Source organism: Lithobates pipiens, unplaced genomic scaffold, assembly GCF_037356315.1.
Source record: "Lithobates pipiens isolate NorthernLeopardFrog02 unplaced genomic scaffold, aLitPip1_a1.2 Scaffold_44, whole genome shotgun sequence".
Taxonomy (NCBI): domain Eukaryota; kingdom Metazoa; phylum Chordata; class Amphibia; order Anura; family Ranidae; genus Lithobates; species Lithobates pipiens.
In genome coordinates, this window is record NW_027507870.1 from 1,924,626 (window position 1) to 1,940,251 (window position 15,626).

General features: G+C 46.0%; 1 protein-coding gene across 1 annotated transcript in view; it reads left to right on the plus strand.

Annotated features, from left to right (window-relative positions):
• Positions 1–15,626, plus strand: part of LOC143956877 (receptor-type tyrosine-protein phosphatase epsilon-like) — an 83,008-nt gene that overhangs the window by 30,883 nt on the left and 36,499 nt on the right. The window contains exons 11-12 of the mRNA XM_077467042.1: positions 332–429; positions 10,431–10,547. Coding sequence (XP_077323168.1) covers positions 332–429; positions 10,431–10,547 — 215 coding nt within the window. The remainder of the gene's footprint in view (positions 1–331; positions 430–10,430; positions 10,548–15,626) is intronic.

Genomic DNA, 15,626 nt, shown 5'->3' on the forward strand with positions numbered 1-15,626 from the left:
CCTTCTCACCCAACATCAGTGCCTGACCTCACTTCTGGAAGAATGGTCAAACATTTCCATAGACACCCTCCTAAACCTTGTGGACGGCCTTCCCAGAAGATTTGAAGCTGTTATAGCTGCAAAGCATGGGCCACATTAATAGTGAACCCTACGGATTAAGATTGGGATGCCACTAAAGTTCATATGTGTGTGAAGGCATGTGTCCCAATACTTTTGATAATATCGTGTATTTTTCTAACAGTAAACAGTATAGTACAAAGACTCTTGTCTGTAGGGGTTCCTGTAGAATGATTTATGATAATGTATTTCAGACTTATTACTCTTCTTCCAGGTCCTCTTCCTGAGACTCTGGCAGACTTCTGGAGCATGGTGTGGCAGGAGAACAGTTCCGTCATTGTGATGCTGACAGGATTGCAGGAAAAGAACAAGGTGAGATGATGAATGGAGAAGGTGAGATGATGAATGGAGAAGGTGAGATGATGAATGGAGAAGGTGAGATGATGAATGGTGAAGGTGAGATGATGAATGGAGAAGGTGAGATGATGAATGGTGAAGGTGAGATGATGAATGGTGAAGGTGAGGTGATGAATGGAGAAGGTGAGATGATGAATGGTGAAGGTGAGATGATGAATGGAGAAGGTGAGATGATGAATGGTGAAGGTGAGATGATGAATGGTGAAGGTGAGATGATGAATGGAGAAGGTGAGATGATGAATGGTGAAGGTGAGATGACGAATGGAGAAGGTGAGGTGACGAATGGAGAAGGTGAGATGACGAATGGTGAAGGTGAGGTGATGAATGGAGAAGGTGAGGTGATGAATGGTGAAGGTGAGATGATGAATGGTGAAGGTGAGATGATGAATGGAGAAGGTGAGGTGATGAATGGTGAAGGTGAGGTGATGAATGGTGAAGGTGAGGTGATGAATGGTGAAGGTGAGGTGATGAATGGTGAAGGTGAGGTGATGAATGGAGAAGGTGAGATGATGAATGGAGAAGGTGAGATGATGAATGGTGAAGGTGAGATGACGAATGGAGAAGGTGAGATGATGAATGGTGAAGGTGAGATGATGAATGGTGAAGGTGAGGTGATGAATGGAGAAGGTGAGATGACGAATGGAGAAGGTGAGGTGACGAATGGAGAAGGTGAGATGACGAATGGTGAAGGTGAGGTGACGAATGGTGAAGGTGAGGTGATGAATGGAGAAGGTGAGATGATGAATGGTGAAGGTGAGATGATGAATGGAGAAGGTGAGGTGATGAATGGTGAAGGTGAGGTGATGAATGGTGAAGGTGAGGTGATGAATGGTGAAGGTGAGGTGATGAATGGAGAAGGTGAGATGATGAATGGAGAAGGTGAGATGATGAATGGAGAAGGTGAGGTGATGAATGGTGAAGGTGAGATGATTAATGGAGAAGGTGAGATGATGAATGGTGAAGGTGAGATGATGAATGGAGAAGGTGAGATGATGAATGGAGAAGGTGAGATGATGAATGGTGAAGGTGAGATGATGAATGGAGAAGGTGAGATGATGAATGGTGAAGGTGAGATGATGAAGGGAGAAGGTGAGATGATGAATGGTGAAGGTGAGATGATGAATGGAGAAGGTGAGATGATGAATGGAGAAGGTGAGGTGATGAATGGTGAAGGTGAGGTGATGAATGGAGAAGGTGAGATGATGAATGGAGAAGGTGAGATGATGAATGGAGAAGGTGAGGTGATGAATGGTGAAGGTGAGATGATGAATGGAGAAGGTGAGATGATGAATAGAGAAGGTGAGATGATGAATGGAGAAGGTGAGATGATGAATGGAGAAGGTGAGATGATGAATGGTGAAGGTGAGATGACGAATGGAGAAGGTGAGATGACGAATGGTGAAGGTGAGATGATGAATGGTGAAGGTGAGGTGATGAATGGAGAAGGTGAGATGATGAATGGTGAAGGTGAGGTGATGAATGGAGAAGGTGAGATGATGAATGGAGAAGGTGAGATGACGAATGGAGAAGGTGAGGTGACGAATGGAGAAGGTGAGATGACGAATGGTGAAGGTGAGGTGATGAATGGTGAAGGTGAGGTGATGAATGGAGAAGGTGAGATGATGAATGGTGAAGGTGAGATGATGAATGGAGAAGGTGAGGTGATGAATGGTGAAGGTGAGGTGATGAATGGTGAAGGTGAGGTGATGAATGGTGAAGGTGAGGTGATGAATGGAGAAGGTGAGATGATGAATGGAGAAGGTGAGATGATGAATGGAGAAGGTGAGGTGATGAATGGTGAAGGTGAGATGATTAATGGAGAAGGTGAGATGATGAATGGTGAAGGTGAGATGATGAATGGAGAAGGTGAGATGATGAATGGAGAAGGTGAGATGATGAATGGTGAAGGTGAGATGATGAATGGAGAAGGTGAGATGATGAATGGTGAAGGTGAGATGATGAAGGGAGAAGGTGAGATGATGAATGGTGAAGGTGAGATGATGAATGGAGAAGGTGAGATGATGAATGGAGAAGGTGAGGTGATGAATGGTGAAGGTGAGGTGATGAATGGAGAAGGTGAGATGATGAATGGAGAAGGTGAGATGATGAATGGAGAAGGTGAGGTGATGAATGGTGAAGGTGAGATGATGAATGGAGAAGGTGAGATGATGAATAGAGAAGGTGAGATGATGAATGGAGAAGGTGAGATGATGAATGGAGAAGGTGAGATGATGAATGGAGAAGGTGAGATGATGAATGGTGAAGGTGAGATGATGAATGGAGAAGGTGAGATGATGAATGGTGAAGGTGAGGTGATGAATGGAGAAGGTGAGATGATGAATGGAGAAGGTGAGATGATGAATGGAGAAGGTGAGATGATGAATGGTGAAGGTGAGGTGATGAATGGAGAAGGTGAGGTGATGAATGGCGAAGGTGAGGTGATGAGAGGGCGATGAAGCTGAGAAGATAGGAATCATCGATAGAGAGAGGAGTGAAGAGAAAATAGTGGATAATGAATGTGTGGTGTGATAGACTGTACATGTGAGATGGCGAGGAGGACAGGTCAGGCTGTAAATGGCTGACACAATTATACCCAGTGATGGGGAGGTTGTAATAAAAGTCATATAAGTGGGCAGTGAAATAAAACAAAACGCGTAGTCATTGTGAGGTGGTGAATAGTGAAGGTGAAATGGTAAAATGAGAACATGAGATATTGGGCAGTAAAGATGAGCTAAAAGAATAATAATGCAAGATGGCGGCTCATGAAGATAAGATTGTGGGCCATGGGAATGAGATGGTTTATTATGAGACTGGGATTTGTGGCCATGATAATAGGCTGGGGGGCCCCAAGTGTGGAATGGTGGATCATGAGTATCACATGGTGAACAGTGAGTATTGGATGATGGACCATGAAACTGAGATGGTGGACCCTCTGGCTGAGGTGATGGCCCATGATAATGAGGTGGTGGACCTTGGCCCTGAGATGATGAACCCTAGGAATAAGATGGTGGAACATAAAGTTGAGATGTGGACCCTGAAGCTGAGGTGATGCCCATAATGAGATGATGGACCATGATAATGAGATGATGGGCCATGATAATGAGGAGATGGGCCATGATAATGAGATGATGGACCATGATAATGAGGAGATGGGCCATGATAAAGCGATGATGATGAGCCATGTGATGAGATGGTAGACCATTTGATTGTGATAGTGAACCTTGAGGCTGAGATGATGAGCCATAATGAGATGATGGGCCAAGTGATGAGATAGCAGACCATTTGGCCATGAAAATGAGATGGAGGACCTTGGGACTTAGATGGCGGACCCTAAAAATTAGATGGTGGACTGTAAAGTTGAAATGTGGACCCTGAAGTTGAGGTGATGGGCCATAATGAGATGATTCAGAACCACAATACTTTATTAATCCCTACGGGAAATGGGATAGGTTGAGATGTGCCATGATAATGAGATGGTGGACCTTGGGACTTAGGTGATGGACCCTAATAATGAGTTGATGGAAGAGAAATTTGAGATGTGGATGATGGGCCAAGTGATGAGATAGCAGACCATTTGGCCATGAAAATGAGATGCAGGACCATGGGACTTATATGGCGGACCCTAAAAATTAGATGGTGGACTGTAAAGTTGAAATGTGGACCCTGAAGTTGAGGTGATGGGCCATCATGAGATGATTTAGAACCACAATACTTTATTAATACCTAAGGGAAATGGGATAGGTTGAGATGTGCCATGATAATGAGATGGTGGACCTTGGGACTTAGGTGATGGACCCTAATAATGAGTTTATGGAAGAGAAATTTGAGATGTGGACCCTGAAGCTGAGGTGATGGGCCATACGGAGATGATGGGCCAAGTGATGAGATAGCAGACCATTTGGCCATGAAAATGAGATGGAGGACCTTGGGACTTAGATGGCGGACCCTAAAAATTAGATGGTGGACTGTAAAGTTGAAATGTTGACCCTGAAGTTGAGGTGATGGGCCATCATGAGATGATTCAGAACCACAATACTTTATTAATCCCTAAGGGAAATGGGATAGGTTGAGATGTGCCATGATAATGAGATGGTGGACCCTGGGACTTAGGTGATGGACCCCAATAATGAGTTGATGGAAGAGAAATTTGAGATGTGGACCCTGAAGCTGAGGTGATGGGCCATAATGAGATGATGGGCCAAGTGATGAGATAGCAGACTATTTGGCCATGAAAATGATATGCAGGACCTTGGGACTTAGATGGCGGACCCTAAAAATTAGATGGTGGACTGTAAAGTTGAAATGTGGACCCTGAAATAGAGGTGATGGGCCATCATGAGATGATTTAGAACCACAATACTTTATTAATACCTAAGGGAAATGGGATAGGTTGAGATGTGCCATGATAATGAGATGGTGGACCTTGGGACTTAGGTGATGGACCCCAATAATGAGTTGATGGAAGAGAAATTTGAGATGTGGACCCTGAAGCTGAGGTGATGGGCCATACGGAGATGATGGGCCAAGTGATGAGATAGCAGACCATTTGGCCATGAAAATGAGATGGAGGACCTTGGGACTTAGATGGCGGACTCTAAAAATTAGATGAATGAATGAATGAATGAAATACTTATATAGCGCACAATGCGAACTGAATCGCCTCTAGGCGCTGTGGCGAGCTTTGATCATCTGCTAAAAGAGGAAGGTCTTGAGTTTTTTCCTAAAAGCCAGGTGATTTTCTTCCAGGCGGATGTTGATTGGTAGAGCATTCCATAGCCGAGGCCCTTGGACAGCGAATCTCCGATCACCCTTGGATTTATACCGGGCTTTGGGCACGAGGAGGAGGTTTTTGTTGGCTGATCGAAGACTGCGGTTTGGTGTGTAATGATTTATTTTCTCCATTAGGTATTGCGGAGCTTCTCTATGCACGCATTTGTGGGTGAGGCAAAGGGTCTTGAACGTGATCCGATTTTTTACGGTTAGCCAATGTAAGCTCCTCAGTGAAGGAGAGATGGATTCCCAGGGTTTTTTTCCTGTTATCAGCCTTGCCGCCGTGTTTTGGATCAGTTGTAATCTCACAAGTTGATATTGTGGTAATCCTATGTAAAGCGAGTTTGCGTAGTCCAGTCGTGAATTAATGATTGTTCCAACTACCACTGCTTTGTCATTCTTTGGGATAAAAGGGATGAGTCTGCGAAGCATTCGCAGCAGATGGTGAGATCGACTGACTACAGATCCTATTTGCGCATCCATTGACATTTGTGCGTCTAAAATAACCCCGAGACTCTTCGCTTTGGTCTTTGGGGAGATAGTCTGCCCAAAGACGGTTGGTGGAGACCAGGAGGTTTTGGTTGCGGGCTTATGATTTGGGTGTAAGATAAGAAGCTCTGTCTTTGATTGGTTCAGCTGGAGGGAGTTGGTGGTCATCCAGTCCTCTATTGATTTGAGGCAGTTTTCAAGTTGTTGTTGGTGATCTTTTTTTCCATTGATCCGGAAATAAAGTTGCGTGTCGTCAGCGTAAGAGTGGAAGCAGAGATTTGAGCATCTGATGATTTGAAGGAGTGGGCGAATGTAAATGTTGAAGAGAACGGGTGACAACGGAGAGCCTTGAGGGACTCCGAAGGTGACTGCCCGAGTTTTGGAGAGGAATTTTCCTAGTTTCACTGTCTGTGACCGATTTCCTAGGAAGGACGCGAACCATTGGAGATCTATGTCTTGGACTCCGGCTACTTCTGTGAGGCGGACGAGTAGAGTATTGTGATCTACTGTATCAAACGCTGCACTTAGGTCTAGCAGTACGAGGAGACACGGCTCTCCGTCATCTGCTGCTTCGAGGGCGTCATCCCAAATCTTGAGGAGAGCCGTTTCTGTTCCATGACCCGGGCGGAAGCCTGATTGCAGCGGGTCCAGGAGTTTGTGAGTATCCAGGTGAAGTTGTAGCTGATGTACTACAGCTTTCTCCATGATCTTAGAAATGGTGTTGAGGCTTGTAATCGGCCTACGGTTGTTTGGATCCTGAGGGTCCAGGTTTGGTTTCTTGAGTAGAGGTTTGACGATGCCTTGTTTGAGGATGCTGGGAACAATCCCTTCGTGGAATGATCGGTTTATGAGGTGGGTTATGGTTGGAGCCACGATGTCGGAGCATTCTTTCAGGAGTTTTGTGGGGATGATGTCAATAGGTGAGGTACTGTCACGCAGTTTATTAATGATGTTTTTGCGGTGTTTACGGTAATTGGGGATAGTGAAAATGTTGGCGGTTGCGGTATGTTGGTGCGGACATCCTCTTTATGTATTTGCTGGCTGAGGTTGGATGTTTTCTTCTGACAAATTGTTTCCCTGATGGTTTTGACTTTATCGATGAAAAAATCCGACAGTTTGTCACAGTAATCCTGGGATTCGCTTTCTGGGGGTTCTAGGCACACCGGATTCATTGATTGAATAACCAGTTTAAACAGTTCCTGTGGTTGGTTTGCGGCCGTTGAGATTGTATATGAGAAGTGGTCCTTTTTGGCTTTGAAGATTGCTTTCCGATAATTCTCTGTCAGACCTTTGTAGTTAAATAGGTTTTCCTCGGTGGGATTTCTTCTCCATGTTCTTTCCGCTCTTCTGCGTTCTTGCTTTAGTACGGAGAGGGAGCTATTAAACCATCCAGCATTTTTCTTCCTGTTGAGAGCCCTGCGTTTTGGTGCTACCGAGTCTGCTGATTGCAGTAATGCCTTGTTCAGGGAGTTGAGTGTTTCCTCCGTAGAGTGGTTTAAGGTTATTGTAGATATTTTTTTGGACAGAGTGGTTTTGAAGGCTTCGGAGTACAGTTTTTTATGCGATCTGGTCCAGTGCGTTGTTACAGGTTTCCGTTTTGCGTTGGTGATGTTGGTAGTGATTTTGAATTTGATGGCGTGGTGATCCGTCCATGGCAGAGTTATGTTGTCGAGTATGTTGACGTCGATGTTCTGTTTGAAAATGAGGTCCAGGGTGTGTCCTGACCCATGCGTGGGAGTCTTTATCAGTTGCTGTAGACCCAGTTCTTCTAGTTGATTGATGCAGGCAGTTGCGATGGGGTCTTTAGGCTCGTTTGCCCAAAGGTTGAAATCTCCGAGTGCCAGGAAATTTTTGAATTTTAGGGTGTGCATTGCAAAGGATTCTGTGAGGGGTGAAAGAAGATTGGACTTTGGTCCCGGTGGTCTGTAGCACAGTAGAATATGAGTGGTGTCATGGGGTGTTGTTTGAAAATGTAGCGTCAGGGTTTCCATAAAAGACACTGGGTTCTGAGATGATGGTTTAGTGAGATCCAGGTGACCTTTAAAGATCACTGCTAGGCCTCCTCCTTTTTTCCCTATCCGGTGTTCGGTTAGGATCCTGTAGTTTTCCGGCACCAATTCGGTGAGGATGGTGTTGCAGTCAGAGGTTAACCAGCTTTCGGTGATGAAGAGGCAGTCTACATTGTTCTCGATGATGAAGTCGTGTACTTCCAGTCTATGTTTGACTGCAGACCTGGCGTTAATCAAGGCGCAATCTAATTGTAGTGGTCGAGTAGATGTCTTCCTGTGGTTGGGAGCTGCTTGTCGTCCGGTTTTTAATAGTTGTTCTCTTTGAAGTATTTTTTGTATGGAAGATGGCAATGTGGTGTTGATGTTCCTTAGTCTGTGCAGAACTTCAGCTGAGTATTTGAAGTAGCACATGGTTTGTGGATGCTGTTGATGGTACTATGGGCCTAAGATGATGATCCTGATCAGGGTATTGATCCTGAGGTGGGGCTAGGTATCAGACTTGCCGCCGTGCTTGAGGCTATTAGCGCGCAAGTTGATCAGGGGATGCCTATATGGATGCGGAAGGAGTTGTTGTATTCGGTTGCTGGCTGTTCCAGTTGCCTTTACTTAAGGTGGAGGTCTCCGCTTAGAAAAGAAGTCTGGCTGTGATCTGGAATAGTCGTCCTAGGATAGCGTAAAAATGGAAAGGAGGCCGGAGGTAGGGGTATGCTAACCTATGGTTGTTCCAGAGGAAGGCGAAAAACCCCCTGACAGTAGCAGCCAAATGCACCAGTGGGCAAAAATTCCTTCCTGACCCCCGTAGGCGGTCGGACGGAGTCCCTGGAACAATCACTGGGGGGGGGGGGGGGAGTGGAGGTGCGAGCTTACCTGGCTGCGGTTGTCCCCTTTAAACACTCTGGTTCCGGTGAATCTGGCTTGCTGTCAGCCTGACATTTCTGGAAAGCTGTCTGGTTGCCCCTTGCAGTGGGATCTTTAAAATGGAGGGGAGGATAGAGGTTAGAGACTCCTGTCTTAACTCCTGTTTTCAACTCCTGGTTATTAACTCTCCACTTTAGTTCAAAAAAATCCACTTATGTTCAGAAAATCCACATGCAAGCCACAATCAGGGAGCAAGCTCAAGGGGGAGTTTGTATAACTACCTTTATACACCTGTGAACAATTAACCCCTCCCCTAATTTGGTAGGAAGAAAGAGGGGAAAAAAAATGCTATTTAAAAAGTGTCAGAAAAAAGGTCTTTTAAAAACTGCTAGCAAATGTATCAAATAAAGGAGGGGAGAAAATAAAACACCCCCAAAAACAACACTTGCAAGCAGAAGCAGTCAAGCAGAAGCAGTCAAAGCACAACTCCTGGTTATTAACTCTCCACTTTAGTTCAAAAAAATCCACTTGTGTTCAGAAAATCCACATGCAAGCCACAATCAGGGAGCAAGCTGGTGGTGGACTGTAAAGTTGAAATGTTGACCCTGAAGTTGAGGTGATGGGCCATAATGAGATGATTCAGAACCACAATACTTTATTAATCCCTAAGGGAAATGGGATAGGTTGAGATGTGCCATGATAATGAGATGGTGGACCTTGGGACTTAGGTGATGGTCCCTAATAATGAGTTGATGGAAGAGAGAAATTTGAGATGTGGACCCTGAAGCTGAGGTGATGGGCCATAATGAGATGATGGGCCAAGTGATGAGATAGCAGACTATTTGGCCATGAAAATGATATGCAGGACCTTGGGACTTAGATGGCGGACCCTAAAAATTAGATGGTGGACTGTAAAGTTGAAATGTGGACCCTGAAGTAGAGGTGATGGGCCATAATGAGATGATTTAGAACCACAATACTTTATTAATCCCTAATTGAAATGGGATAGGTTGAGATGTGCCATGATAATGAGATGGTGGACCTTGGGACTTAGGTGATGGTCCCTAATAATGAGTTGATGGAAGAGAGAAATTTGAGATGTGGACCCTGAAGCTGAGATGATGAGCCATAATGAGATGATGGGCCAAGTGATGAGATAGCAGACCATTTGGCCATGAAAATGAGATGGTGGACCCTGGGACTAAGATGATAGACCATTAGACTGAGATGGTGGACCTTGGGACTAAGATGATAGGCCATTAGACTGAGATTGTGGACCTTGAGGTTGATAGGATGGATCTTGGTATTGAGATGGTGGACTGTAAAGTTGAAGCTGTGGTGATGGGCCATCATTAGATGATATACCATGATAATGTGATGGTGGACCTCGGGGCTGAGATGGTTCCTCTACTAGATGCCCTCAGTCCCCTGAGTTTAATGATGCAAAGCATCATACAACCCACTTCCTTTGAGCCCAGGCTGTTATGTACCCTCCCCCAAGCCCCTGACTGGGCAGTGAATGGAGAAGTAGCTCAGTAATGAGCTCAGCTCTCTTTTACATCCTATCAGCATGTTCCTTGTCAATACATGAACTAATTAGCCTCTGGTGCTGCTTCTCCCACCCCCAGTCAGACCTCTGCTGTACAGGGAATGTACAAAACCGATACCAGGTCACATTCAAGTGCTTACACTGCGTGTAGTTATAAAACACATGTAATGAGATAACGATTACAGAGCTGAGTTGATTTGTGTCTTCTACATTTGTCGGCAGTTCAGATTTATTTATAAATGTCCCAATTTATCTTGGATGTAAACGTTGAATCCCCTCAGGTAAAATGCGAGTGCTACTGGCCGGAGCAGAGTCACACCTACGGGGACATCACAGTTTCTGTCCAGAAAATCATCCAGACTGGAGCCGTCACCATCCACAGCTTCAGCCTGAAAAAGGTAAAGATTTTTTTTTTTTTTTTAATTATCATTAAAATTAGAAGAAAAGAGGTTTAACCTTAAACTACGTAGAGGGTTCTTTACTGTAAGGCCGCGTACACACGGGCGGACTGTTCGCCCAACTTTGTTTGTCAAACAGTTTCGGCAAACAGTCCGCTCAAAATTAGCATGGATGGACATGGCCACACACGGCACTTTTTGAGCGGACTGTTTCAGCGAACTGTTTGCCAAACAGTTCGCTCAACTTTTGAAATGAACGGACTCGCCCACGTAAGGCGGAGGCAAGTCCGCCCATTTCGAGCGCGTGTACAGGTAGGCGGGGCCCGCGAAGGAGACGTCGCGGGCTCCGCCGCCTGGAATGGACTTAAAGGGGAACCCCAACGCCGAAAAAAAATCGGCGTGGGGGTCCCCCCAAGTCCACAACAGACCCTTGTCCGAGCACGCTACCCGGCCGGCCAGGAAAGGGGGGCGAGCGAGCGCGCCCCCCCTCCTGAGCCGTACCAGGCCGCGTGCCCTCAACATGGGGGGTGCCTTGGGGAAGGGGGGGCCGCGCGGCCCCCCCACCCCAAAGCACCTTGTCCCCATGTTGATGAGGACAAGGGCCTCTTCCCGACAACCCTGGCCGTTGGTTGTCGGGGTCTGCGGGCGGGGGGCTTATCGGAATCCGGGAGTCCCCTTTAATAAGGGGGCCCCCGGATACCGGCCCCCCACCCTATGTGAATGAGTATGGGGTACAATGTACCCCTACCCATTCACCTGTAAAATAAAAGTACCCAAAAAAAAAAAACACAACACACGAGAAAAAATATTTTATTGCACAGCTCCGGGGGTCTTCCGTCTTCGGGGGTCTTCTCGCCGGACTCCTCCGCTATCTTCGTGTAGCTCTTTTACGAGGAGTCCGGCTTTCTTCCTCCCCGCCGCCGGCCTCTTCTCCCGACTTCGGGGGTCTTGTCCCCCTCTTCGGTTCTTCTGCCGGGCCACCGCGCCTTCTTGTAGCTCTTTTGCAGGCGGTGGCCCGGTCTTCTGTCGCCGCCGCCTTCCGTTCTTCTGTCGCCGCCTTCGGTTCTTCTGCCGGGCCACCGCGCCTTCTTGTAGCTCTTTTACAGGCGGTGGCCCGGTCTTCTGTCGCCGCTGTCGCCGCCGCCTTCCGTTCTTGTTCTTCTTCTTGTTCTTCTTCTTCTTCTCCAGGAGATGTTGACACGTCGCTCTCTCCGGCCGGAATGCCAGAGCCGCGCTGTGCGGTCACTTATATAGTGACAATGGGGCGGTGTCACATGGTATATGTCACATGGGTTGGTCACATGGTGACCCCGCCCCCTTACGATGTCATAGTCCCCATGTGACATCAACCCATGTGACCAACCCATGTGACATATACCATGTGACACCGCCCCATTGTCACTATGTAAGTGGCAGCGCAGGGCGGCTCTGGCATTCCGGCCGGAGAGAGCGTCGTGTCAACATCTCCTGGAGAAGAAGAAGAACAACAAGAAGAAGAACAAGAACGGAAGGCGGCGACGGCGACAGCGGCGACAGAAGACCGGGCCACCGCCTGTAAAAGAGCTACAAGAAGGAGCGGTGGCCCGGCAGAAGAACGGAAGGCGGCGACAGAAGAACGGAAGGCAGCGGCGACAGAAGACCGGGCCACCGCCTGCAAAAGAGCTACAAGAAGGCGCGGTGGCCTGGCAGAAGAACCGAAGGCGGCGACAGAAGAACGGAAGGCAGCGGCGACAGAAGACCGGGCCACCGCCTGCAAAAGAGCTACAAGAAGGCGCGGTGGCCCGGCAGAAGAACCGAAGAGGGGGACAAGATCCCCGAAGTCGGGAGAAGAGGCCGGCGGCGGGGAGGAAGAAAGCCGGACTCCTCCGCTAGCAAAAGAGCTACACGAAGATAGCGGAGGAGTCCGGCGAGAAGACCCCCGAAGACGGAAGACCCCCGGAGCTGTGCAATAAAATATTTTTTCTCGTGTGTTGTGTTTTTTTTTTTTGGGTACTTTTATTTTACAGGTGAATGGGTAGGGGTACATTGTACCCCATACTCATTCACATAGGGTGGGGGGCCGGTATCCGGGGGCCCCCTTCTTAAAGGGGGCTCCCGGATTCCGATAAGCCCCCCGCCCGCAGACCCCGACAACCAACGGCCAGGGTTGTCGGGAAGAGGCCCTTGTCCTCATCAACATGGGGACAAGGTGCTTTGGGGTGGGGGGGCCGCGCGGCCCCCCCTTCCCCAAGGCACCCCCCATGTTGAGGGCACGCGGCCTGGTATGGCTCAGGAGGGGGGGCGCGCTCGCTCGCCCCCCTTTCCTGGCCGGCCGGGTAGCGTGCTCGGACAAGGGTCTGTTGTGGACTTGGGGGGACCCCCCACGCCGATTTTTTTCGGCGTTGGGGTTCCCCTTTAAGTCCATTCCAGGCGGCGGAGCCCGCGACGTCTCCGTCGCGGGCCCCGCCTACCTTCACACGCGCTCGAAATGGGCGGACTTTCCTCCGAGCGGGAACAGTTTGCTCATTTCGAAAGTGGCCTACACGGGCGGACTGTTCGCTCAAACAAGGTTTCAGCGGACAGTTTTTCGGAATTTCCGAAAGACTTTGTCCGTCCAACTGTCCGCTGAAACTGTCCGCTGAAAGCCCACACACGAGCGGACTGTCCGCCCAAACACTGTTCAGCGGACAAGGTTGGGCGAACAGTCCGCCCGTGTGTACGCGGCCTAAGAGTGGCAAGGATGTGGAATTCCCTTCCACAGGCGGTGGTCTCAGCGGGGGGCATCGATAGTTTCAGGAAACTATTAGATAACCACCTGAATGGCCACAACATGCAGAAATATACAATGTAATACTGACATATAATCACACACAGAGGTCGGACTTGATGGACTTGTGTCTTTTTTTCAACCTCACCTCCTACTATGTAATAGAACCAAACGTTCTATAATTTATCCCATTAAAATGGCACTAAAATTATACAACAGAGCAAAATGAATTACCAATTCAAAACACTTTTTTTTTTTTAAATGTGACACTAAAAATATTAACAAACAAAACAAAAAAAAAAAAAAAGATGAAATATTAATGAGTAAAATAGAAAATAAGAAATAAAAAAATAATCTGGAAACGAATGTTCAGGGGGAAAAGGGGGAAGAAGGAGATAATCGGGGCTGATTAGATTAAGCTAAAGGATAATAAGGGGTTAAATAGACACATTTTATTTAAAAAAAAAAAAAAAAAAAAGTTTTTTTGCTTTTTGCTTTTCTTTAACTGACTGTTTCAGATATAAATTCATCCCTTTGATCTGCAGATCAATAAAAACAAGTAGATAGAAAAGCAACAATGTTACTTTGTATCTCTCTATCTCCTGTCTGATCAATGTTTATAAACAATGTTACTTTGTATCTCTCTATCTCCTGTCTGATCAATGTTTATAAACAATGTTACTTTGTATCTCTCTATCTCCTGTCTGATCAGTGTTTATAAACAATGTTACTTTGTATCTCTCTATCTCCTGTCTGATCAGTGTTTATAAACAATGTTACTTTGTATCTCTCTATCTTCCATTTGATCAATGTTTATAAACAATGTTACTTTGTATCTCTCTATCTCCTGTCTGATCAATGTTTATAAACAATGTTACTTTGTATCTCTCTATCTTCCATTTGATTAAGGTTTATAAACAATGTTACTTTGTATCTCTCTATCTCCCATCTGATCAATGTTTATAAACAATGTTACTTTGTATCTCTCTATCTCCTGTCTGATCAATGTTTATAAACAATGTTACTTTGTATCTCTCTATCTCCTGTCTGATCAATGTTTATAAACAATGTTACTTTTTATCTCTCTATCTCCTGTCTGATCAATGTTTATAAACAATGTTACTTTGTATCTCTCTATCTTCCATTTGATTAAGGTTTATAAACAATGTTATAAAACGAAAAATCAATCAGCGCTGAACACAATAAATGAGTGAATCAATAAAAAACATGCAGCTAGAATAGTATAGGTCAAAATACAAAATCCCACATTACAAAGTAAAAAAGTAACAGTACAGCGCATAAATAAATAATATAAGTAAATAATTAAGTGACATTCAATATAGTGCATAAAAACACAAAAAGTCCATAGATGAAAAGAAACCAAGTAAAATTATCAGGGAGAAAGATCCGCTTGTGCAGCGTGCCTTCGATCAACAAAACAAGTGACGATGTGATCCCTTCACCAATAAGCAAGATGGACTCTCACCTCAAATTATGGACCCCTGATATATCAGACAGGTCAGAAAACGCATGTTCCCATCGTGGGTAAATCACAGCATTCAATAGATGTAACGGAAGTACTCAGAAATTGAATCCTTTTTAATATCCTCAAGGTGATATGATTCCATATGAAAACATAAGGAATAAAATCTAGTGCTCTCCGTTTGAACGAATTTATTTAAAACAGAAACAGAAGTAAAAAAGACACACTCACATTCTGGTGCACTGATCTCCAGTGCTGAGTGCTGGGCATGAAAACAAATGTGACACGGCGTCCATGCGTGGATCAGTGTAGCAGCTTGCGGATGACGTCACGGCTTAGGTCACGTGGTCCGTACGCGTTGCGTCCCCAAAAGTAGGCGGGACTTCATCAACAGACCACGTGACCTAAGCCGTGACGTCATCCGCAAGCTGCTACACTGATCCACGCATGGACGCCGTGTCACATTTGTTTTCATGCCCAGCACTCAGCACTGGAGATCAGTGCACCAGAATGTGAGTGTGTCTTTTTTACTTCTGTTTCTGTTTTAAATAAATTCGTTCAAACGGAGAGCACTAGATTTTATTCTTTATGTTTTCATATGGAATCATATCACCTTGAGGATATTAAAAAGGATTCAATTTCTGAGTACTTCCGTTACATCTATTGAATGCTGTGATTTACCCACGATGGGAACATGCGTTTTCTGACCTGTCTGATATATCAGGGGTCCATAATTTGAGGTGAGAGTCCATCTTGCTTATTGGTGAAGGGATCACATCATCACTTGTTTTGTTGATCGAAGGCACGCTGCACAAGCGGATCTTTCTCCCTGATAATTTTACTTGGTTTC